This window comes from Camelus dromedarius, chromosome 5 (genome assembly GCF_036321535.1).
Source record: "Camelus dromedarius isolate mCamDro1 chromosome 5, mCamDro1.pat, whole genome shotgun sequence".
NCBI classification, from domain to species: Eukaryota; Metazoa; Chordata; class Mammalia; order Artiodactyla; family Camelidae; genus Camelus; species Camelus dromedarius.
In genome coordinates this window covers 11,255,759-11,281,366 of record NC_087440.1, presented here as the reverse complement: position 1 = coordinate 11,281,366, position 25,608 = coordinate 11,255,759, and the positions used below count along the sequence as shown (strand labels likewise).

Genomic DNA, 25,608 nt, shown 5'->3' with positions numbered 1-25,608 from the left:
TTTGGAGCTCAGGGGACAGGTCAAGGCTGCAAATACAAATAAGGGAGACCTTACCTCAGAATAGATCAACTCACCCAGGACCAGTGAGACACCAAGAGCCAAGAACAGAATCCAGGGAAACACTGACATTTTAAAGGGTGGACTGAAATAGAGGAGCCTGTAAAGGAAAATGAGAAGGAAATGAAAATTTAAAAAAACAGGAGTGTCATGGCAATCAAGAAATGATCAACATTATCACATGCTGCAGAAAGAAATACTCATTTCTAGCATCAACCATCTTTGACTTGGAATCTGCTTAACCTCCTTGTTTTCCTATATTTTGAAGTATTTTACAGTCTTTGTTTTTGATATTTTATATCTCAAATTTTACCTTTTTTTTTATTGTGGAAGATAGCATAGTGCAGCATTTAAGCATAAAGACTCTAATATAAGTTGGTTTAGATTAAGATATAAACTTTTCTTCAGGGTAAAAAAAGAGATAATACTGCTATAAACTCTGTTTTCAAACATTTAAAATCATAGATTTGTTTTAAGTTGAATAGAAACAGAAACCAAACCCAATTCCAGATATTTGGAAATTTTACAACATTGGTTTGAAAGCTCTCGTGATATAAATGAAACTGTGGTCAGCTTCACAACCTCTATACATTGGTCAGCCACAGCCAGGAGCCCTTTGTTGACAAATACGGATGGGCTCTCACAAGCTCAATGTTGAGGGAATCATAACAGCAAACTTTTGGGGATGGTTTGTTTGGGTCAGGATTCAGTCAAGACACAGAAACCATGCAGTAATCTGAACAGGGTAAATTTACTCAAAGAATTAACTGCAGCAGGAGGTTGCAGTAGGGAGCGATTGGATAGTAAGAAGTAAGGAGATGCTAAAAAGATATGAGTAAAGCATATGTAAGGAGGAGTTCCTACCCTTAAAACTGAGACAGAGCACCCAAAGAAGGAGCCCCTCCCTCTCCAGGCTGAGATGCTGATGTTATGGCAGAGGGTGCAGTCTTGCAGTCTGAGGGGAGTCCCAGAGAAAGCTGCGGGCCTCCTGGCCCCTGGGTGCTACCTACATGGTAGGATTCTGGCACTGCGTAAGTTGCCAGCACTGCAGGAGTCGGATGCTGGAGAAGCCAAACATGTTGCAGGAGCCCACCAAGAGGAGCAACTGGAACTGGAAGAGAAGCCCCTTCCTCCTGTAATATCTCTCCAGCGTCCACTACTGACAAAGTATCACATCATGCTGGCTGCAAGGGAAAAATAGTTAAAGGGTCCAGCTTCATTTCTGGAAAGGAGGCAATAAATTGATGGTTGGCACAATAATAGTGTGTGATTTAGGCTAGCAAAGCTCTCCCAAGTGATCTTGTATCAACAGCACCTTTGGTTGTGGAATATGTTCTGTCATAAAATGATGGCGTCTGATTTTTTGCTGTCTTGTCTAAAATGTGTATTTATTTACTAGGCTATGAAATATGAGGCAAAGTTAAACTTCAAAATACCTGTGAACTAATCTTCTTTAACCTATTATCCCATCAATCACCAAATTCCTTAAATTTCACCTCCTAAATATTTCTCAGATGTATCCATTCTTTTCTGTTCCTACTGCCACCACCCAAGTCCAGCCATGACCATTTATCTCTTTCCTAGACTAATATAATAATAACCCAATAGTTTCCTCCATATCAGCCTTAACTTTTATTCATTCTATTTCCTGCTCTGTAGTTGAGCAATCTTTTTCTTTATAATTTTTATTTTGAAATAATTATAAATTAAAAGGATGTTGTATAGGGAAGTCCTGTGTGTTCTTCCCTTAGCCTCCCCCAGTGTTAACACCATGTACAATTATAGTGCAATATAAAGACCAAAAATTTAAATTTTAAAGAAATTGACATTGGTACAATCCATAGAACTTATTCAGATTTTACCAGTTATACATGCATGGGTGTTTCTGTATGTGTGTGTGTGTGTGTGTGTGTAGCTCTATATAATTTTATCACATGTATAGCCTTGTACAACCACCACCACAGTCAAGATACTCAACTATACTATCAGTACAAAACTCCCTGATAACAAGACTCCCTGGTGTTATCTCTTTACAGCCACAGCCAGCCATCCGCTCCCTAATCCATCCATGGCAGCCACTAATCTAGTCTGCATTTTTATAAGTGTTCATATTATTTCCATGAAGGTTACACAAATGAAATCATGCAGTATGTATCCCTTGGAGATTTTTTTCATGTAATATAATTTCATTGAATCTCATCCAAGTTACTATGTGTGTCAATATTTTGCTTCTTTTTACTACTTAGTAGTATTCCATGGTATGGATGTACCACAGTTTATTAAACCATTCACTCACTGAAGGACTACATGGGTAGTTTCTACTTTTTGGCTATTATGAATAAAGCCATTATGAACATTCATGTACAAGTTTCTGTGTGAAAATAAATCTGCATTTTTTTTCTGGGATAAATGCCCAAGAATGCAATTGCTGGGTCATCTGGTAAGTCCATTTTTAGTTTGAAGGAACTGCCAAACTATTTTCCAGAATGTAGAGTGCTGTTTTAAAAACACAAATCTCATCCTGTCATCACTTTACATAAAACTTCTCAATGGCTTCTCACTGCCGTTATAATTAAGACTAGATTTAAAAACAAAACAAAACAAAACAAAACAAAACAACCATGGACTAAAAGGCTTATATAATGATTTCCACTGACTTCTCCAACTTCACCCTGTACCACTGCCCTTGCTCTTCATGCTTACTGGCTTTTTAAAAATTTCCTGCAACATTCTCCTGCCACAGGGCCTTTGCAAGTGCTATTTCGTCTTACAGGAATGCTCTTCTTCCTACTACTAGTCTAAATAACTAAAACTCTACCTTTTTTTCCCCCTCAACTCAAGAATTTAATCTCCTCAGGGAAGCCTCCATCTAGTCTACCTCAGATTCTGTTTTTTTCATGTTCCTTTCCTTCATCACTTCTCTCAGTTAGAAATTACACTATTAATTTCCATGAACATCTGATTCAATTTTGTCTTTACCTCCAGACTCAAATTCATGAGGGCAAGGGTTATGTTGATTTCTGCTTATTATTGTCTGGCACATTTATCAGGTGCTCAATAAACATTTTTTGAATGAATGAAGGAATTACATACTCACCAAGTATTCAGTGTCAAAGCCTTAACATTTAAGCCTTAATATTTAAGATATAGTAACTACTCTAAAGCTAGGGGAAAAAAGATATCTTAACTATTTATGTTCAAGGTGGCCAAGTAAGTAACAGATTCTTTTAGCCTAATTTCAGACAGTTTAGACTAATACATTCTGAAATATATATTATTTCAGAGTAAGACTCAGAACTAAGTATTCCTACTGGATAACTATTATTGAAAAATAACAAAGAAAATGATTACTAGGGCATTTGTTGTTCTTTTAAAACATTAAGGAGGCTTGCAGGCTAAGAAAGGGACAGGCATCTATGCAGCTCTCCATCTTGATCATTGATTGTCATATGAACTTGACATACCCTTTTGCAATCAATAACCACAGACTCACATTTAACATAACCATCATAAGAAGGCTCATGGTATCTTTCCTGGGGCAGTATGGTTAAAACATTCATGGTTAAGTAAGGTGCCTCCAGTGGGGCACCTATGTTTGATCTTTGAGTCTAAAGACACAGTGAGTCACATAATTCTTAGGCGACAGCTGATAAACCAATATGGCAAAGTAATGCGGGAGTTTTGCCTTGTTTTGCTCTGTTTCTTACAGCAATGGGAAAAAGAGGCAGCTTTTTTCCAGGATATAAATACTGCCAACATAGGCAGACTGCAACACTGTGGGTGCTTGAGAAATTTTTTAAAAGCATGTGGGAATGAGCAAGATATGTGCATATTTGTGAATGAAACACAGCAAGGCAGGACTACCTAAGAAACATGACAAATCTGGGTGTTAAAACAACAAACTGTAAATATGGAACAATTGGCATTTTGTGAAATCTCTTTTAAGCGACAGAAAATGTGCCAATTTTAAGCCTTTTTAGTTTGTATATGTGTTGGGAGGGAAAGATCAGAAAAGGGGGAGGCAAGATAATGACCACTGTGCACAGTAACATTCCTTTGAGTCCCTCCATTTTTTTGTACATTCACATTTTGCATGGAGATATTATATGTTATAAAATTCATCATTTAAATGTGTACAATTCAGTGTAGAGTATATTCACTTTTTAGTACATACTAGTATATTCACAGAGTTGTGCAAGCATCACCATTATTTAAAGCTGAACATTATTTTCTGGACCACTGTGCCCCTCTAACCCCAAAACTTCAGAAAGTATTTCCTAAGAATGGGATAGTTTCTTACATAATCATAAAACAATGATCAGATTAAGAAAATTTAACATGGATAAAATGCTATTATATAATATACTTTCCATATTTAAGTTTCATCATTATTCCCAATAATGTCATTTATATCTGTTTTTTACCTCTGATCGAAGATCCAGATTGCATTTAACTATCATGTCCTTTGGTTTCCTCAGTCTGGAACAGTGCCTCATTCTCCCCTTGTCTTCCAAGGTGCTGATGTTATCAGAGTGCAGGGCCAACTTTTTTGTGCAATGATGCTCAGTTTGGACTTGTCTGATTTTTTTTCCCAGAATTAGATTAAGATTATTGCATTCCTGGCAGGAATAATGGCTGTGTGAGGCTGTGTCCTGTTCAGAGCATCACATCAGGAGGCCCTTGATACCAGTTTGCTTTATTATTGGTGTTGTTAACTTTGATTACTTGCTTAACATGGGGCCCAATAAATTTCTCCACTATAAAGATATCATCACTGTAGAGTTAGTAAGTACTCTCTGGGATAATTGCTTGAGACTATATAAATATCCCTTTCTTCATCAAACTTTTCACCTGCTAGTTTTTGCATTCCTTGATGAATCCTATCTGAATCAGTTATTGTTATCATAGTTACAAAATGGTCACTTCTAACTCTGTCATTCCTCTACATTTCTAATTTGGCGTTCTAGTGTAAGAAAGAACTTGCCTTTCTCCTTTTTCACATCTCTCCCTCTCTTCTTTTTTTCTTTTCTGTTGGAATAAACTCATTTTATTCAAAAGGTTATAGTAGTATTCATTATTCATTTTAATACTCAATTTGCCCAGATTTAGCTAGTAAGAGCCCTTCTGGGTGACACCTGTCATCTTTTGAACACATCCCATAATTCTTTTAGAAATTCCTTACTTTCTGACACAACAAGATGTTCCAGGATCCAAAATTAACTGTCTCTGCTCCAGCCCTGGGATTAGCAATTTCCCACAAGGAGCCCTGTTTCCTTTTAATGGGAAATAACATTCAGAAAACAAACTCTGAGTGCTTGGTGTGTTCATCTCAACTGAAGTGTCACTGCTTATAGATTTGGTGGGGGGGATTCAATTTCATATAGTTCAACTTAGTATATTAAATCATGAATTTATACCCATATACATGAATACCTCTAATTTCAGACCAATTTCACATTTTTTTTTTCTGCCTTTACCCCTTCCCTCTTTCTTTCTTCTCCTAAAGTGAGAACTCTAGCTCCCAGAGTTCCCATTTTAATTATGACTTTTGTTACAAAAAAGCAAAAGGTGAAAGCACGGTTTTCATTTCTAATTTCAAAATTGTATTGGTAATGCATACAGATTACAACCATACGCATTCATGTATACATATATGGACAGTTGGAGAGTATTTGGTCATTCATTGGAGTGAATTTTAGTCAGGCTCTCTTTTCCCAACATGTCGACCTCACCAATTGTTGCTCCACTATTATTTTGCTGTCTCTCTAACTGTGCTTTTGGATTTTAAGACTGTGTTGGTTTTGAAGAGTTATCCATTACAAATCTATTACCTAGCTCTAACAGCTTTATAATCAATTTATACCTTACACAAAAATTAGTAGATATTTCTCAAAAGGCTGAGCTGGAGGCAACTGGAGGTGACGGAAGGGTGAGAAGGAGAGGGGTCAGATTGGAGGAAGTCAGGGAAGGCCAAATAGAACAAAAGGTTAAATCTTCCTAATTACTGATTTCCTTTAGTTTATATTGATCTGAATATGAATATGTGTGTAAATATATGTAGAAAAGAATCAGTATGTATACTGGTTAAGTATTCAGATACCTGGATCTAGGCTGCCTGACTTCAAGAACTGCTTCAGGGCTTATTAGTTGCATAAGCCTGGGAAAATTCCTTGACCTTTCTGTGCCTCAGTGTCTTCATCTGCAAAATAGGGACAATAGCTTCAGTTCATAGGGCTATTGTGAAGATTAAATGAGTTACTGGACATAAAGTGCTTAGGATAGTAGCTCAGTGCTATATAGATGCTTGATATTATATTTAGACTCTATTTTTTAAATAGAATCAAATTATACATACTTGTATAAACTTGATTATATTTCAGAGGTTTGTTTACCCAGCAAGGAATAAAGATCTGCCATATTCCTTTTCATGGCACCGTAATATCCCATTATATGGATGTACTGTCATTTAGTTTTTCAATCTCTATTGACGGGACACTTAGAATGTTCCTATTTTTTATATTACAAACATTAGTCAACGTCCTTGTACACAAGTCTTATCTGTACACTTTTTTATTTTCTTGTGAAGTTGCCCTATAAAAAGTTGAATTGATTTATATCTCCTTCAGTAAGTTGTTCTTATTTTCCTCTTCCTCTAGGTCAGTGGTTCTCAACCATTTTTTTCTGCCTCAATCCCATCCACATCCACAGTATTTATCCTACTATCAACAGTCTCTCTCATTACATGATTTGCAGTGGTTTGAGGATGTGACAGAGACTGCAAGTTGTCTCCATGTAACCTCCCTTCCTCTCCATCCTTACCTGCCTTTCTCCCTTCCTTTCTCAGTAACAGAACTCTGTGTTTGAGGGGTGTGATGCAGGGAAATGGCTGCTCAGAATGAAGACTGCATTTTCCAGGCTTTCTTGCAGAAACGTATATGCATGACTAAGTTCTGTGCAATGGGATGTAAGTATCCTTAAAGTAGGAGCCATTCCCTTCTTTCCTTTACGTTGGTGGAATAGAATGTGAATATAACAACGTGGCTCCAGCAGACACTTTTGACTATCATGCATTCTGATCCTGTTGAGTCTCTGACCAGATTTGCACTGACCGCCTCCAGTTTTCTTGACGAGATGAACTTCTGTTTTGTTCAAGTCACTGCTATTTTCTTTTTGTTTGTTTCTTATAGAGAAACTGAATCCTAATAAAGAGTTCTATGAGAATCTCTGTGTTGAAGACCCCTGTGGGGAAGGTAGCTAGTAGTTGGATAAAAATTACAGATACTAGTCTTGCGTATCTTTTCCACTTTTTAAAAATTCTTTTAGTATTTGTATGCTGCTCCTGTTAACTGGAACATTAAAAAATTACATATTTGCTTGTTGCCTTGATCAAGTGATAATTTTTAATAAATAAAAAAGAAAGCTACTTAATATTCTTATATTTTAAATTTTATTGAATTTACTTGCACTTTTGGCATAAACTGGGTATCGATATACATGAATCTTCTTCTGTCCTCTCTTTTGTTCCATCTGTCCTTGCACCAATAACATACTGTCATATTGCAGTTTTATAGTAAATCTTGGTATATCAGAGTGTAAGTAGTTTTTTACCTGCTGTATAACACCATCATTTAATTAAACAAGTTTATTGAACTTGTCCTCCTGAAAGACAGGTTATTTCTACATTTTCACCATTATAAATAGTTCTGCCATGGACAAATTTGTATATTTCCTTGTGCATGTTTTTCCCTAGAATAGGTACCCAGAAATGCAATTTCTAGAAAGGGCCAAATTGATTTTCAAAGTAATTGCATCAGTTTATACTTCTACTAGAATTGATTGAGGGTCCTTAGGGTTTCCTATTTTTGACAATAGTTGTTACAACATCAGACTTTTTGCATGTGTCAGCATCATGGATTTGAAGGGTTATCTCTGTTTTAGATGCATTTCCTTGATTACCCAGTAGTTTGTAAGTCATTTGATTTCCTTTTCTGTGAATTGCCTGTTTACATCCATGCCCATTTTTCTATTGTGTGGCTTGAATTGTCCTTGATTTTTTTGAAATTCTTTATAATGTCTGGATACAAATCCTTTGGGGTTTATATTTGTACATAGCTTCTTCCAGCACGTGGTCTGCTTTTAGTTTTGTTTGGGTTGTCTTTGGTCATAGAGAGGCTGTACATTTTAATGCAGTTGAATCGTTCATCTTTTAGTTGCAGTTTTTGCTTTTAGTTATGTGTGCCTTGAGAAATCTTTGCCTATTTTGACATCATAAAAAAAAAGTTTTTCTTCTGAACAATTCTAGTGTGGTTTTCAAAATCAGGTCTTTAATGTTTTGTTCATTTATTTATGGCTTTGTTCATTTAGATTAGATACACATCCAAAATTATATTTTTCATATGGAAATTTCCATGAGAAACCCTTATTAGGATTTTCATTTGAATTACCTTAAACATATTGATTTATTTGGAGGTAGGGACATGTTTAAGATAGTGAATATTCCTATCCATAAACATGGGCTCTCTCCTTTTTAAAATAGTTCTTCAAACATGTCCTTCAATAGTTTTATAATTTTGTCCGTGAAAGTCTTACACGTTTTTATGATATACTTTTAATTCTTAATTGTTGATTTGGTAAATTACACCTTTCTTTAAAATTACACACTGTAGGGGTTTGTTGCTGACAAATGGGAACTCTTAACTGTACTTTGTATTTTGATCTTAATACCCAGCAATCTTGCTTAAATCTTCTCTTTGGACCAATAGCTTTTCTATAGATTTTTCTTGAAATTTCCATTTAGGCAATCACATCACATGCATGTAATGACAGTTTTGTTTCTGTTATAGTCTATGTAGGTATAGAACTCCATATTGGAGATATTTTTCTTTGTAATGTTTTGAAGGTATCGTCCCACCATCTTCCTGCTTCTTTTGTCACTGAGAAATCTTCTTAGAAGATTTCTATCATTTTTTTTTCCCTCTAACTGCCTTTAAGTTATCTTTGTCTTGGATGTTCTGTGATTTCACTAAAACATCTTGGTGTGAATTTGTTTTTATATTTCTAGATTGAGGTTTATGCTCCCTGAGTCTGAGGATTTCATACATTATTTAGTCATATTCTCTTTGAAAATTGCTTATCCTTCACTCTTTTATTTTAGAATGACTGTCAAATGTATGTTAAATCTTCTGTTTATTTCTGTTTTATACTTTCTGTTTATCTACTGTGCTGCATTCCTGGATAATTTCTTCACATCTATCTTCCAGTTTTAGAACATTCTTTCAGTGTAGTTGATGTGCCATTTAACAGATTTTTCAAGAGTTCAATGACTATAAATATATTTTTAATTTCTGGAAATTCTATTTCTTTCTTTTTCTAATGCACTTCTTCTTTTTTTAAAGTGGCCTCTCAGCCACACTCTTTTTTTTTTTTTTTGGTGGGGGAGGTAATTAGGTTTGTTTGTTTGTTTATTCTTAGAGGAGGAACTGGGGATTGAACCCAGCACCTCATGCGTGCCAAGCATGTGCTCTATCACTTGAGCTATACTCTCCCCCCTTTTTTAAATATAGAGTTTCTTGTTCTCTTATGTTTCAATTCTTTCTTTCATGTCTTCCAGAGTCAGCACAATGTCATTTCAAGAAGTTACTGTTCTATTTTTCAGTTCCCCTTTCATTACCCAAATTGGGAGGTTAAAAAAAAAAAAACACAGAATTCAGCTATCTTAAAAAGCTTGTTTAGGGCACATCTTACCTGTTATTCCTAGATTTTTTAGGAAGGGCATTTAATATCGCTTTATCATTTTTTATATATTAAAATACAAACATTTTAACCTGAATTAGAACTGTGTCTACCTGGATGAACCCATAGCTTTTAGGCTACCTACTATTTAGTTCCTGAGGTAAGCAATCATCTACTGGAATGGGGAAATTGTTGTTTCCTTGCTGCTATTCAGTAAATGCCAGAAGAAAACAATTCTTAGGTACCTTAAACAGGCTCTATTCCTACAGCATGGAGTAGACTCTGTAATCATCCCATTTCAGGATATGAAAGCCATCATTCTATAAACTGATAGTTTTCATTCCCTATCACCCAAAGGACAACTGAAGAGTAAAAAAAAACATTTATTTTTCTCTTTTTTTTAACTAAGGAAAACTTTTATTTAAACTGTGCAATCAATCAGTACTTAGACAGCAGTTTCATAAACATTTTGGCATTTAAACTTTTATTCATTTTTGGCATGACCTGTAGGACAGTATATAAACTATCCTGGGGAGGGGGGGAAATACTAGGCAATATTTACTATAATGCTAGAAAAAGAAAACAAACCCACATTATTAAGCAAAATATGTTTTAAGAAGACATTAAAAAGGTACATTCAAAATCAAGGCAAACATTTGCTTTCTTCATGCAATGGAGTTCACAGAGCTGATCCCCTGAGTCAAATATAAAATTAAAATAGCTCAGCTCTGGAGTCCATTAGCTAGTCTGCAAATGCTACCCTTACAAGAAAATGGTATACAGAGTGAAAGGATCCAGAACACCCATAATACGAAATAATATAACTGGCTCCCACACTTTCATTTAATTCACATCTTCAAAGAAAAAAAATCACGCATACACAGATAATTTTGTCCAACAACAGCAACAGACAGACAAACTTACTTAATATATGTCCTCTAGTCTACTGATAGGCTAAGGCAATGTGTGTGTATTCAGGCTTAGCAAATTTCTAAAACAGGCTCACACTGCTAATCACTGCTAATCATTTCCATTTGCAAAGGGAATAGATATAGAGAATGTGGTAATGGGGAGAAAAATGTTTTAGGTAAGCATTTTAAGTATTTTTGTTGTTTTTAAAGATAGTTCTATAGAAAAATAAACTACTGTGACATAAATTTTTAAAGAAGAAGTTTGTAAGTTAGTACTGTGTCTACATACCATCGACTACTTACAAGACAGGAAACTTGAGTAAATCAGGAAAGGTGTTCAGAATCTCATGCATGATGCTAAGAGCAATACTGGCTGGTTCAAGAAAAAGTGAAGGGAAACATTTACTTTCTCTAAAAAAAGACAATACTCATATAATTCTCCCAATAAGCCTTAAAAGTTGACTTGAGTTAACTAGAATTAGATGCCAGCATGTGTTACCCTATATAGAATTCATTCCAAGTGGTTTAAAGAAATGTCGAAATGCTCTATAATCTTGAAAAAGTAGATCTATTAGAGAAGAATTCTAAAAATGTACTTCTGTCCACCCCTCGGGGAATGTTAGACGCCCTCCTTAAATCTTTAAAAGCTAAGATATTAAAAGATGAAAGATTTAAATTAGGGTAAGATGATTTCATGTTTAGTACTTTCAAAAGCACTGCAAATCCCCCTCTTATAGATTTACCTACATTAAAGATGAATGTTTAAATCCCAGTCTACATCTTTTATCAACCACTTTCTTCTGTTAGTTTTTTTTGTGCATATACAGGAAATTCAAACATTTTTCATTTTAGCACAGGCAAAATGTAATTGGAAAGGCTGCCCTGTAAAGAAAAAAAAAAAATCTGTTAAGGTATATTTCACAGCCTCATAGAAAGGACTTTTGGATTTTAATTATTTATACTTTTAAGTTTTCAAAATACTACTGCTTCATTCTACACAACAAATTATCCTCATTTCATGGAAAGAAAAGGAACAGATATAGGTTAGTAATTTTCCTACCAAAAAATTCTCAAAATGGTCAAGGACTAGACTTTAGGTGCTTCAAAGACTCACCTTATTCTACCACATGATTCTCCCTCAACTTCACTCCCTCTTAAATTAATTAGGTTGAATTCAATAAAAACTATACTCTTCAGATCTAGCCAGAAGGGATGACTGGCTACACATCTGGCTTTTTCTAGTTAATAAATGCCTACTTGGATATGAGGACTAGAGAAAAATTACAAAAGATAAAATTCAACTCTGAACACCTAGTCTAATAAGGAAATGCTTGAATAGATAAGGAGTCCAGAACCATGCCCACCTTATTTAATGCAACTCTAGGCATAAGCACCAGCCTTCAGACACAGTTTTGGCTAAGAGAATGAAAGGTTTCAAAGAAGGAAAGAGGGATGTTAGGAGGTGACAGAGTGAGTTCTGGCCCAGCCTCCTGAATTCCTCCTGTGAATAAACAGACGTAATGAAGACAGACATCTCTCTACTGGTTGGCTATGCCTGTGTGGACAGGTTGTCTCAACACAGCAGAAGGCACTATGAGCCGAGGTAATAAAGATCATTTCTTTGCTGAGAAAATGCATCACAGTAGAAATTCTATAAATGCTGGAGTTGGACCAACTCCAGTTCATATCTTACTAGCCACTTACTAGCTGTGATCTTTGGCAAATTAGACACTGTAAACCTGTTTTCTGATCTCTAAAATGGGGATAATACTTGCTTTGCAGAATGAAGCAGTTTGCAGAGGTGAAGCATGTGCTGGGCACGTCACATATGCTCTGTAAATGGCATTATCCCTTCCCAAGAAGTAGAGACAGAAGTAGCTGAAAAGTGACCAGCACTCTTAACCTTAGAATATCATCATGGTCTGAAAATTAGGGTAGAATTATAAACTATCCTTCGAATCTGAAAAAAGGCTTGACTTAAAATGATCTAGAAATTAGAACAAACTACAGCTGTGGAATCTAAAGCTTTCTAGGAAAAGGGACAATTGAAATCAAAGAAGAATGGTAAGAAAGATAAAATTTCCTAGGAGTTGTACATGTTGACAAAGTAAGTGGAAGCTCTTGCTGAGGGCAATGGAAACTCAAGAGGTTATAAACTAAAAACCAAACAGTTGGTAGCTGGTGAAGCTGAAGAAATAAACTCGATTTAAAAGTCAAAAAGGGTACATGTTGCAAATATGCTTTTAAAAGAAAATAAACTTAAGCACAGTCCTGTTCATCTACTCTGAGTCCCTGTGTTTGAGGTCTTTCCCCCAACCCTACCCCAACAACACAATCACTTAAGAGAAAAGGAGAAAGCTCAACTCTCATAAGAACAGTTTTCAAAAATTTCTGACAAAATTCTATAAAGTTAGAGCCAAATATTTAGGAAACTTCCTGTTAAACAATAGAACTGAGATGTTAATTTACAAAGCACGTATTCAAAAAGTTTAAAGCTGAATTGCTTTTGCAAGTGATGTAGAGAGAGTTTAATGTATACATTTGACAGGCTATAAGCCAAGGTTTTCATAGTTTTTGAAATTCTGAAGATCCCCTAGAGGCACACAGTTTTACACTTACACATATTCTGTAATGCTACAGACATTTTATGGAGATCAGAATTCTACAGAAATTTGTAGGCAAAATAATGGCCACCCATGTAAGTCCATGCCCAAATCCCTAAACTCTGAATGTGTTACTGTACACAGCAAAAGGGACTTTTCAGATGCGGGAGTATCCTGGATCACCCAGATGGGCCCAATCTAATCACATAGTCCTTAACACTGGAGAACCCTTCCTTGTCGGGGTCAGAAAAACAGACATAGTAATGGAAGTGGTGCCAGAGAGATGCTATGTTACCAACTTTCAAGATAGAGGGAGGGGTCTACAGCTCTAAACACCAGAAAAGATAAGGAAATGAACCTTGATTTTATCTCATTGAGACCTGTGTCAGACTTCTTACCTACAGAACTACAAGAAAATAAATTTGTGTTGTTTTAAGGCCAACTCTGTGGTAATTTATTATAGCAGCAGTAAGAAAATAGTACGGTATCTGTCTGGTAAAACTGCAAGACTGTCACGTTAAACACTTTTAAAGGTTTACGAAGGGAAAATGCCTGAGAAGATTAAAGCCTGCAAACATACACATTGCATTAGCCTGTGATCTTATGTCCTGAGCATAAATCAACTTCACAGAGAATTCTATGTATGTGTTCTTCTAAACATCAATAAAATTCACAATTAGACAACTGGTTGTGTGTGGTGATTCTCCAGAACCCTCTACTGTGTGTTCATAGCCCATAGAAAACATAAGTATTCAACCAAAGCAATTTTATCCATGTGTCAGGAACAAAGTCTACAAAATACATGTTTAGTCTCAGATCATGACCCTCTCAACATATTGAAACTTTTTTTTTTTACATTCAGCATTAAAAATTTACATTCAATGAAATATAAATATATGTGAATCACTACAGCCACTTCTGAGGTGGAACCACATTCTAGCATATAAAAAAAAAAAACTTTCAAATCCATCTTTTTGTGACACTCTAAATCATTTCCAAAGCTGTCTTCATGTGGACCTGAACAAGGATCCTGAGTCGTCAACATGAGCAAATTCCTGGCAGACATTCCTTAACGAAGCCAAGACAAACCAATGCAAACCACTGTCACTGTTCCCAATGGTGGCACTGCTCTTGTTTGAAGTGAAGGCAAATAAAAGGCATTTCATTGAGGATCTAATTTCCCTGGTGTGCCAAAGCTCATTTTTTTTTTAAAGCCAATCAGTGGATAAAACTGTGTCCTTACTTTTAGGTTAATCAAAACATAAAACTCCAGATTTCATGAAAAAGATTTTTGTTTCACCTAAGGCTCCACTAAAGTTCGAAACACCTTGATGCAATTAAAATATTTCAGTTTATGGATAATTTTAAAGAGCACATCTACCAAAGTACAGCCCACTTAAACAGTGATATGGTTTGTTTCCCTGGTATATCCCATTGCTCCCCAGAGATGAGAACATCCCTCTCATTAAGGGGCTGCCTAAAGCACTCAGAGTTAACCAGGTAACGCTTAAGCAGGAGGAAGACTACGCAGGCTGATTCAGGGGTTGCCAGAATGCTCTGCGATGGAAAAGCCTGCTGATACTTCTGTTGACATCTCACACTCAAGGTGCTTAGGAAAGTATCACATAATTTGGCAAAAACATCCTGTGGCTGAATCAGCAGATTTAATGGAAAGTCCCTACGTATGCTACTCGTATACAGACTGGGTTCTGGAGAGACAAGTCTGGTTGACATAAAAACAAGAAACAACAGTTTAATGTATAACTAAATATGCCTCTCTGAGGAGGTAACCTTAAATATCTTTGGTTTTTTATAAATTTGCTGATAAAAAGTACTTGAATTAAAACACTGATAAATACCAATATAATTGCATTGCTTTTAATCATGTAAACTTAGCCCTTTGATATCTCTGCTACTAAAGCTAGTTTCCCTATCAGCCTCTAAATAAATTTATTTCAAATCTGCTCATCTTTACTTACTTACAGGCTAACCTATAAATTTTAATGGTCTTTGGTATGAAAATACTGATGAGCAGTATCTTGTAATATTTGGCATAAAAATGACATGCACGTATCAGTACTTACAGAGAATAAATCTTTGGAAAAGAAAATAGTTACTATTTGCATATTAGCCCCTTTGGAGTGAAATACCGTGACATAACACCACTAGGAGAGAGAAATGAGAATCTTCACATTTTAGTTACAATTTCATACTTAAGACTTCAAAGAAGCTAGCTTTGGCCAAGTAAAAAGAAGTCTTTGGTGTACATTAAATATCTTACTTCAATGAGACCAAAATATTTATCTTTGGTGAAAAGATTTTTTTTCTCTGCAGCAAGTAGTTTCAACAATTTCAAAATACTTTAATACTGTATAGCTGAAGATCTACTTGCTGAAGAAAAAAAAAAAATCTGAAATTCTATGGAACTATCTGCTGGTGAAGAACTTATTTTAAATGCTCTGGTAACAATAAGGTAGTTAAAATTACTAGTCTATTTAACTACAACAATCAATATAAACCCTATCATTCTGGGTTAGTAACTACTTGTATAAGCTTTATACCTATAGATGTTTCTAGTGAATTCAATTTGGGGGGAAATCATAGTCACATTTCCACTTTCTACTGAAAATTCTTTGGTAACAGGATTATGATGAAAAAATCTTGTATAAGAACAAAGTGAAAAGGTGAAAGAGTAAAAAATGTACTGGTAAATAATTAGCAAATAGTTACAGCCTAAAGATCTACAATTCCTATGGGCCTATTTATCAAAAACAAAACAAACAAAATACACTCTTCAAGGACTTCAGATCATCAGTTTAGGCTTTTAAAACGATTCAAATTCATAGAGTCCTAGACATATCTCCCATAATCACGATGGACAAGGTTTCAAGTTTAGATTTTGTTTGCCTTTTAACAAAAGTTTAAAATAATAAAACCAACTCATTGTACTCCTTAAATTTAGACACTGATAAACATTGGCCCCTCATACTTCTACTTAAGAACCCAAAAAACGCCATACCCTGTCAATTTGCCCATGCTTCCATGAGGCAGCTCAAAAGTAACAAAACGTTCCCTGAGTACAGGAAAAAAAAATAACACTAGAATAACTTTACAAGGAGGTAGTATAAAACAGGAGCTATAAAGGCAGGAGCAGCATTTTCCCTTGCCTCAGATTGTTCACCTAAAGCTCTGCTTTTTTGTTTCGCCATGAAGCCCATTTTTAGATAACAAAATGGGGGACTTGGAATTCAGTTTGGAAGTGTTTGCTGGCACTTAATGTTGGTCTGCTTCTGAACACATCCAGTTTGGCACAAAACTACGGATTAAAAAACAACCAAAAAATGTTGTATCATCAGACATTGGGATAGAAAGTGACAGAGGTGGGACCGTTACCCAGTAATTTTTTTTTTTTAAGAACATCATTTAACATGACCCCTCCTCTATAAACAAAAGGTTTCAAGGGGAAGATCCATTATGATTCCTTCCAAAACGAGGCTCAAGGCTCAAAAGTCATTTCTAGATAATTTGAAGAAATACTTTTAAAAAATATGAGGGCCCCCTCTCTATACACCATGTGTTTCTTTATCCTCTCCCACTGCTGGGCACCGAGTAGTTAACGGTCTCATGACTGAGAGAAAGCCTATCTATGTGGCTAAGTAAACAGTTTGCTGATTTCAAACCAGCAAGAGAGTTAACTCACTCCTGGAGTTAGCACTGCTTGTTCACAGCACTGATGCTGAAGGAAGATTAAACAGAGTACCAAATTCTCTTAAGAATTCAAGAAAACACAAGCAAGCTGGTGGAGCTCTGAATACTTATCCCTAAACAAAACCTGCACAAAAATAAACCAAAATGCTTTGATAAAATTCTGTACATAAAAAGTTATTGATAAAAATCCAAGAAATTCTTAAGGCAACTTTTTGTACTCTTGTCCTGAAAAACTTCATGAATATTAAAAAAGTATAAGGCAAAGAACTTCATAATATATAATGAAAGGCACTGTTACCATGACAACCTCAAGTTTATTTTACTGTCTACTGTTGCATTTATCTTCATTCTTAATATTTTATGAAATTTCTTTACCCCTTTAAGCCAAGCTGAGATTTAAGGGGAAAAAAAAAGCCCTAACCTATTCTCTTTAAAAATCTGTTTCCTGCAAGGAGTTTTGCAGCTAATTCTGGAAAGGTTGAGGATGCTTTGCAAACTAGACAGTGCAGCCTTTGGCCAACTGTCAGGCAAAGGGGCAGGTAGAAAGGCACAGCTTCGAGACAGGCTGAGGTCTGGGTTACAGCAGAGAAAGCATTCAGGCTCTCATGCCCACTGTGTAAAGGCCCTTGAAGCAACAGCATTCCCTGTCCGCTACTGAACAGTTCTGTTCTCAAAAGAGATAGACTTTTTGTTTTCGTCATTCAGTAAAATCAACAGTCCCAACTTTTCTCTTCTCAGTGGTTTCAGTCCGCACAGCCAGAGGTGCTAAATTATCTAAATCATGTAGGTATCATAGTTTCTTGTTGTTGTTGTTGTTGTTGTTGTTGTTTTTAAATCAGAGCTTCAGATAAACATTCTTACTCATCCACCTATATGACTCCTTTGATCACACACATTACACGTACAGCAATGAAAACAAAATGCTACTAGGAAGTATCATTGGTTACATAGCTGAGATCAACTATCACAACAAACGAGGTAACAAAGTTATCTTCTGAGTTTGCCACTTGGCAAACTGAGGTAGATAGTCAGCAAAGGGGCTTTCAAAAGTCATCCCTTTGCTCCAGTGATATATTTTATAATCCAGTCAAGTATCTTGACTGTCTTTTCACATTGCTGACAATGAAACATTCAAAATATGTGAGCTTAAAGATAAAAAACAAAACACATTCAAAAAAGGTGAAATACCCAAAAAGACATCAAGATTTTCACAAAAGGCTTTGGCTCCCTGTTCATTGTCCTTCGAACAGACTTAAAGGCGAGAATACCTGGACATGGCTGTCTAGATTGGAAAATCCTTTTTATCAAAGCAGAGCATGGCAGGTGGTGGCTGCGGCACTGAAGGGGGAGTTTGCTCGGCATCTGACGGCACTGCAGGGTCTTCACACTTCCTCATCGAGGGCTCCCCACCTGAATCACTGCCAGTGAAGGAACTGGGGATCAAGGGCGTGGTACTTATAACTGAGGACAGGTGTATTTCATCACTGGATTCGTGGGAGAACCTTCCGGAATCCCCAGTTTCGTGGCTGCCTTCACTATTTGCTGACTGCTCAGTATCAGTCGCACCACCAAAGGGTCTTGGGAAGCTGGCTGTCTGACCTGGGGAGCTGGGGGAGTCTTCATCACTGATTAGTACCGTGGTGCCTGGCTGGTAAAAGCAGACTGCTTGAGTAAATCTTCTTTGAGGCTAGGCAAAAACACATAAAACACCATCAGCCATAACAGAGCACTCTTAAAAAATAATAAACCTGGTTTTACAGATTCAGTGTATTCTGAGATAGCAAACTGTTCAAGTTACCTGGGTGAAAGAAAGGTCAGCATGAAGGAACTGTCTGGGCCAGTGGTTCCGCAAGGAGTGGGAGCACATCAGAATTACTGGGGCAAGTGACGTGCTCCACCCCTTTCTCCATTGCCCCCCAGTCCCCACTGAGAACCACAGCTCTGATTCCTATTCCAGTTGTCATTTCAGTGATCATTCCCCATGGCTTTCCATAGAGTCATGTCCCAAATTCATAAAATTACATCCAGAAAGAACACAGAAGTTAAAAGCCTTCATTTTCATTTTCCTCTTTTTAAAATTATCATTTCATATACCATGGGTGGCCAAAGATTTTTCCATTCAGGTAGGTGAGTTACCTGCTCAGCTTTTATCTTCTTAGAATCTCGGAAAAAAAACCATTTTTTCTTAGGGTTGCTTTTAATAATAGGACCATAGCTATTAATTATCAGGTCAGTTCCTCCCTGGAGATATAAAAGGGAAAAATGTGCATATTATAGATTTCAGTTTATTACAAGTAGTACACAACATTTTTACATGTTGAAAGAAAAAAATGATTATAGACATTATTATTTCTTTTTTTACACAAGCAGCACACAGCAAATACAGGATATTTGTAAGTGATCAAACAGATAAAATTGGTTTATTTCTGAGAGATATATATGCTGAAGTATGTGGGGTGAAGTGTAATGATTCCAAAACTTCTCAAATGACAGGGCAAACAAAAATACAAAGAGAGAGAGAGAGAAATGACAAGATACTGATGATTATTTGTGCATTCATTATATTTTTTCAACCTTTCCACATGTTTGAAAAATTTGAAAAGGATTTGGGAAGAGAAAAATGGACCCTCATGTGCTCGACAAAACAGTAGTAGACGGGGGATCAATTCTTAAGCTGACCCACGGGAATTCAGAGACCTGTCCTCCAAGCTGGCTTCTCCACCTCACTTCAGGCCTCCACTCTGCTCTGCCTCCTTTCACGGGAATGCAGATGCTCTCTCTTTTTTCCCACGTCTTCCTCCCCACTGCGTGTCTCCTTAGTCCTTTCCCATGTCTAGTTCCAAGTGCTTAATAACAGAATAACAGTGTATTCTAGTGCCTTTTGTGCTTATTTAAAAGTTTTAGGTTCTAATGTTCTAGATTAATTTGAAATAAATTAAATGGCTTGCATTTGCATCAGAAAATAAAAGCTAAATAAAGCTGCAAACAAAAAATACAGAAGACAAGAGTAGCAAAAATCAATTCATTATTATTTATCCAGATATACACAGTATATAGCACTGTGCTAGATACAAGTAAATTACATATGTTGAATATAATTGTGTAAAATTTAATATGAAAACTACCTGAAATTTTGTTATATTTTTGGTATTCTATATTTTGGGGAAGAAGAATTTATACCAGGATTTGGCAAGTTTTTTCTGTAAAGGGGCAGATAGTAAATATTATATGCTGCAGACTACATATGGCCTCTGTTGCATTTTTCTCTTCTTTCTCCTTTTTATTTTCCCCCAAAATACCCTTTAAAAAATATAAAAAACATACGTAGCTCAGGGATGGCCATATAAAAATAGGCTGCAGGGTTGTGGATACCTGATTTACAGCACATTGGTTATGAGAGCCATTATAATAATGCATGCTATCCAATGTTGCAAGGTGACTAAAAATAATTTTCAGTTGGTGTTCACAATGCTTATCACTGTACTATTATTACATATAGCGGGAAGGACATGAAGTAACCTCCTCCACTGGCATCTCTTTACTATGTCCAACTTCCTAAGGCCATAAAGGGAAGGATCTCGAGATGCCCATTTAGATACTCCTTATTTTAAAAATATGTCATTCATATCTGGAATGTTCTGATGCTCCCTTCAGTTCGAAAATCAACTAAAGTATATAATTGATTAATAAAAATTTATCCATCTAATATATAGAGGACAGCCCCAATTATAGTCAATATGGACTAATGACCTTTGTGTCCTTATTTAAGAGATCTCAGCTCCACATAATCCCATCTAAGTGAATTTATGCTACTTTTTCATTTTTTTCTTTATCTCTTTCATCTTTTATTCTTTTACCTATCCCTATCTTCTTCTCCCCATTTTATGCTAGGAAGGACCTCGGTGAAATGGTTTCCCATTTCATTACATGGAGTATGGATGTAAGAAATTCAACATATCATTTTTTGGTAAGAAGATTTTACGCATACAGGGAAGATGAAGAGTGGGAAGGAGCACGCAGCACGGAGTTCGACAGCCGAAAGTACCTTGGCGTCTATGAAGCTGTTCGGCATGATCATTGGCATTAAGGACTCTTCATTTTCTACCACTCCTTCCAGGTTCTTTCCCATTTCATTTCCGCTGGTGAGGGAGGCACCGGTACGAGATAACTGTTGAGCTCCATTCTGTGCTGTCTTGGAGGCAGATGATTTCCTGAAATAATGCAAGAAAACAAAATCGTCTAAGTCCAGAGAAGATAGAAGCAAATGTACCAAATTTGGTGAAATTTGCAAAACTCACAACTTCGCAAACAATGGACTTCCTTAATGTTTGTTTCTCAAACACCTTTAGGAACTGAGTACTAGATTTTTTTAAAATTGAGGTACAGTTCATTTATAGTATTGTGTTAGTTTTAGGTGTACAGCAAAGTGATTCAGATATATATATATTCTTATTCAGATTCTTTTCCATTATAGGTTATTAAAAGATATTGAATATAGTTCCCTGCACTATACTGAGTACTAGATTTTAACTCCAACACAGTGCTGCAAACTTTTAAGACTTGAGAAAACTTCTTTATGTTTTTTTGCCCCAATCTCTGTTTATATAAAATTACTTTTTACAAACACTTAGTAAAAACCTTAATATTTATAAAGTACTATTATTGATTACTGTTGATTATAATTTATGCAGAAATGGTATCTTTTTAAATTTACATGTTCTCCTGCAGGTCTGAAGATTGTCACAGTAACGTAACAATTAATGATGACAAATTTACAATGGTACTTCTGCAAGATTTGGGCATCAGTAAAACTAAGCCAGTTTCATATATAAAAAATGTTAGAACTCTTTCATTAACAAAATATGTTTTCTGAGTATGTTTCTAGGTACAAGTACCAAACACATATAGAATAAACTCTGAAAAACCTATGCTAATGGAGAGAGTCTATTGATGAACATTACCTAAAAATGATGTGTATTTGACTTTGTTTTTTAAATTTAGTAAAAACCTTAAGAAAATAAGTGAAAGCAAAAGCCAAAATATAAAAGGTTAGAAACAGGCAAGTTCACTGAATGCTGAGAATTCAGCTGAAGTCAAACCGCAGGTGAAACTGCCTGACAAGAGTTTACAGAGAACTAATCCCTAGTTATTACTTTTGTTTTAACCCCTGTCTGGAGAATCCCAACCATGTGTCCTGCGGTGGTGAGGGTAGAGCTCTCAAGTGACTCAGGCATTTCAGGCTACTTAAATATGAAAACATTCCAGACAGTAAGGAATCCTCTCAAACAGCAGATACATCAGATTAAGTGTGCCATTTTTTTCAAAGAGAAAAAAAAAGTCAAAGGATATACTTTGTGATTCTCAAAATACCATGGAAATGAGGAAAACTAGGTCCTCATTTAAGAATATGTTGCTGGCGCAGTAATTTTTTTCAAATGGCAACAGAATAATCCCTTCCAAAGTGAGCACATCTCTACAGCTCTAAGAACTCAAGTAATAATACGTTCATTTTAAATTGAAATCAAGCACTCTAAAAGGCGCCTGATTTCAATTTGCTCCTGTAGTTTCTGTAATTTAAATTTCTTTTTCTTTTAACCATTGCAGCATCTCTAGCAGTGGAAACACACCTGGCTTTACTCCGGTATATGAGGATGAGAACACAGATGAGGATGCAGGTCAAGGCTATGCCGACACCCACAGCAATGCCGGTCATTGATTTTTGGTCCAGATGGTAATAGCCTGAATAAACTAGAAGGGGAAACATATATACTCAGAGTCAGTCAGAAAAATAAAGGATTCCATTTTATCATAATTCTCAGGTATTAGCTTTTCAATAATTTTTCTTCCTCTTATAGGAAACCTTTTGACAGTATCTGTGTCTAAGCAGAAAAGACAGATTACTCTTTGATCAGTAATCTTAAAATTGGTTTATCTTCTCATATCGAAGGCTCTAAATATGAGTTCTAGATATTATATTACTATGTCAAACATGAACATCAGTTCACAATGTATAAGGCTAAAAGGTGCAAAGCACAGATGTTCACTGATGGACCAAAGGATAGCTTTCCTGGCATATTACCCTAAAAGTAGATCTGTAACTGCAGATTAGTTTTCCGTTTATGTATTTTCATTTACATAGCAGTGCTTCTCAACCTTTAATGTGCATAAGAGTCACTAGAGGATTTGCTACATCTGGGCCCCTGATTCTGCACATCTAGTAAGCTCTCAGGTGATAATTCACACTGCTGGTCCCTTGACACTTTGACTAGCAACGTATTGCTCTCAGCTTCCCCTGATGACACTGTATCTACTGTGGCTACCTCCTTCCAGTGCTTAAATCCGACTGTCCTGCCGTTTTCTGTTTCTCTCCCTCCTTCCCAGTTCTACCCTCACTGCCCCCCTTCAAACACACGATACTGAATGACTATTCTCTGGGGAATTAAGAGCCCTTAATCCCATCCTGAGTTCAGCTGGCATCTCCTCCCTTTAAAGCTGTCCCCGTCACACCCTCATCCCCACACAGGCCACCTCCCCCAGAGGAGGAAAAGGAGGCATCTAGTCCTGTATCATAGGGGACCTCCAGTTTCTTGAGAACAGAAGGACGATACCCTGAGTGGAGTGAGAGTGGCTCGTTAAAGGTATTTTTTCCAATTGCTTTCTGAAGAGAAACAACTTTCTCTCTGGAAAAGCTTTCTTTTTTCTTTTCTTTTTTTCTTTTGTGGTGAACACTTAATGAAAACCATGTTCTCCTTAGCTTGAACACCACAACTACCACTGCTATTTATTTCCACGAAACCTCCCAGGACGCCTACTCCCACCAGTTCACGGGTGGTGTGGCTCCTCTGTCTTGGTGGCTGCACAGCTGGGAAGAGAAGACTGGGACACAGTGGTCTGAAAACTGCAGTTAATTCTGAGCTGAAGCCTGTCTCCTAGGAGTGCAGAGCGAGCCATGCAGCTCCACAGCACCAGAACCTCACCAGCAACAATTCAAGGAGCCGAGACCAGGTGTAGACATGGCCATGGTAGGAGTGGAAACAAAGCATGGGGAGCTGGAAAACAGCATGTGTACTTTCTTTTCCTGAGGAATATCAGTGACTAACGGCAGCATACCGACCTTTGGCATCAGCAGGATCTAAACGCTTGGGCCTCTGATTTGATTCTGGGGTTTCCTTTGGAAGCACTGCTAGCTCCACAGAGTTTGAAAAGGGTCCTTCTCCCACCTCATTGGATGCAGATATCTTGACAATGTATATATTTCCTGCCACCAGGTTTTCTAGCAAAGCCATGGTTATTGCCCCTATAAATATATCAATTACAAATTAAGCAAACTTTATCTTTTATTCATTCTTTCAATCACACAAACATGGTCTTATTTTTATGATTATAAAAGTAATACATTTATTGTAAAATGTTTGTAAAATAAAGATAAGTATGAATAAAATGACAATTTCCTATTGTTAACATTTTGGTGTATTTGTGTGTGTACAATACACGTATGAGTACATATTTACCACAACCATTCTTATATCCTAAAATTTTAATTTAACATTGCACCATGCACACTGCCCCTATAAATATATAATTCTTCCTTGTAATTTTGTATTAAGAGTAGCTTGTAAAAGCAGCATGTATTTTTGTTTGGATTTTTTTTTAACCAAAAAATTATAAACATATATATAATGTTTCACTCTTTATATAGGTATGGATACAAACAGCATTGAAAACATTTTATTTTGGAATATTTCAAACATAGGTAAAGAGAAAAGGACATAATGAACTCAGATTCAACAATTATAATTAGATTTTAAAAATCCAATGTGAAAGTCTTTTTTTTTTCTTTTAGGAATGTTTAAACTACTTATGGTAATTGTGATAGACAAATTACAAACAACACAATTACTTCTGAAAGTATGAATGTATTTTTCAACCTCCTAATCATTATCTAAGAGTTCTTGGATGTAAACAGGCAAGAAAATGCCAGAGTTGTGTCGGAACCTCAGAATGCTAAAAATCTAGATCTCAGATTGACTATTAAAATTAGCACCAGCAATCTGGCTGGCGTCTACTTCTCTCTAAAAGTCACCGTCATTTCAATTGATAGATATTTGGTATTGAAAGGTATCTTCTCTGATGGCATGACTGCTAAGGAGTCACATTTGGGCACTGCTATTTCTCGAGGGGTCTTTCTGTACTCGTTCCACCATGGCACTGAAGTGTTTTTCTTACAAAAGGGACTCACACCTTAGTAGCTAGTCCTAATGTTAAGAAAGCACGTGTAACAGAAATTCAGCCAGGAAGTTGTCCCTGCACTGCATCTGTGGGTGGATGTTCACAGAGAAACTGAGCTTCCCTGCGGTGATTTCTTCTCATTTCTTCCTGACGCAGGGCATCCTTAACAGTCGTTTCAGAGCACTTGGAATAGCTTGTAGCTGTCACCTCCAGCCCAGAGCCGGCCGGCTCTTCTAGTGCACCTGCTACAGTATATTTCATTACGCAAGTGAAGTGTCGGGTGATCTGAGAGCTGAGGTCATGATTCAGAGGCCACCTCTGTGGGTCACATGGTGGGAGGCAGCCAAACCAAGCAGCAGTGCAAGGAG

The 25,608-nt window shown here is 36.4% G+C and overlaps 1 protein-coding gene across 1 annotated transcript in view; it reads right to left on the bottom strand.

Annotated features, from left to right (window-relative positions):
* Positions 1 to 18,152: 18,152 nt before the first annotated feature.
* Positions 18,153 to 25,608, bottom strand: part of PRTG (protogenin) — a 111,758-nt gene continuing 104,302 nt past the window's right edge. Inside the window, exons 16-20 of the mRNA XM_031453001.2 lie at positions 24,126 to 24,308; positions 22,639 to 22,759; positions 21,057 to 21,222; positions 19,148 to 19,252; positions 18,153 to 18,698 (exon numbers count right to left, since the gene is read on the bottom strand). Coding sequence (XP_031308861.1) covers positions 18,294 to 18,698; positions 19,148 to 19,252; positions 21,057 to 21,222; positions 22,639 to 22,759; positions 24,126 to 24,308 — 980 coding nt within the window. The 3' untranslated portion in view covers positions 18,153 to 18,293. The remainder of the gene's footprint in view (positions 18,699 to 19,147; positions 19,253 to 21,056; positions 21,223 to 22,638; positions 22,760 to 24,125; positions 24,309 to 25,608) is intronic.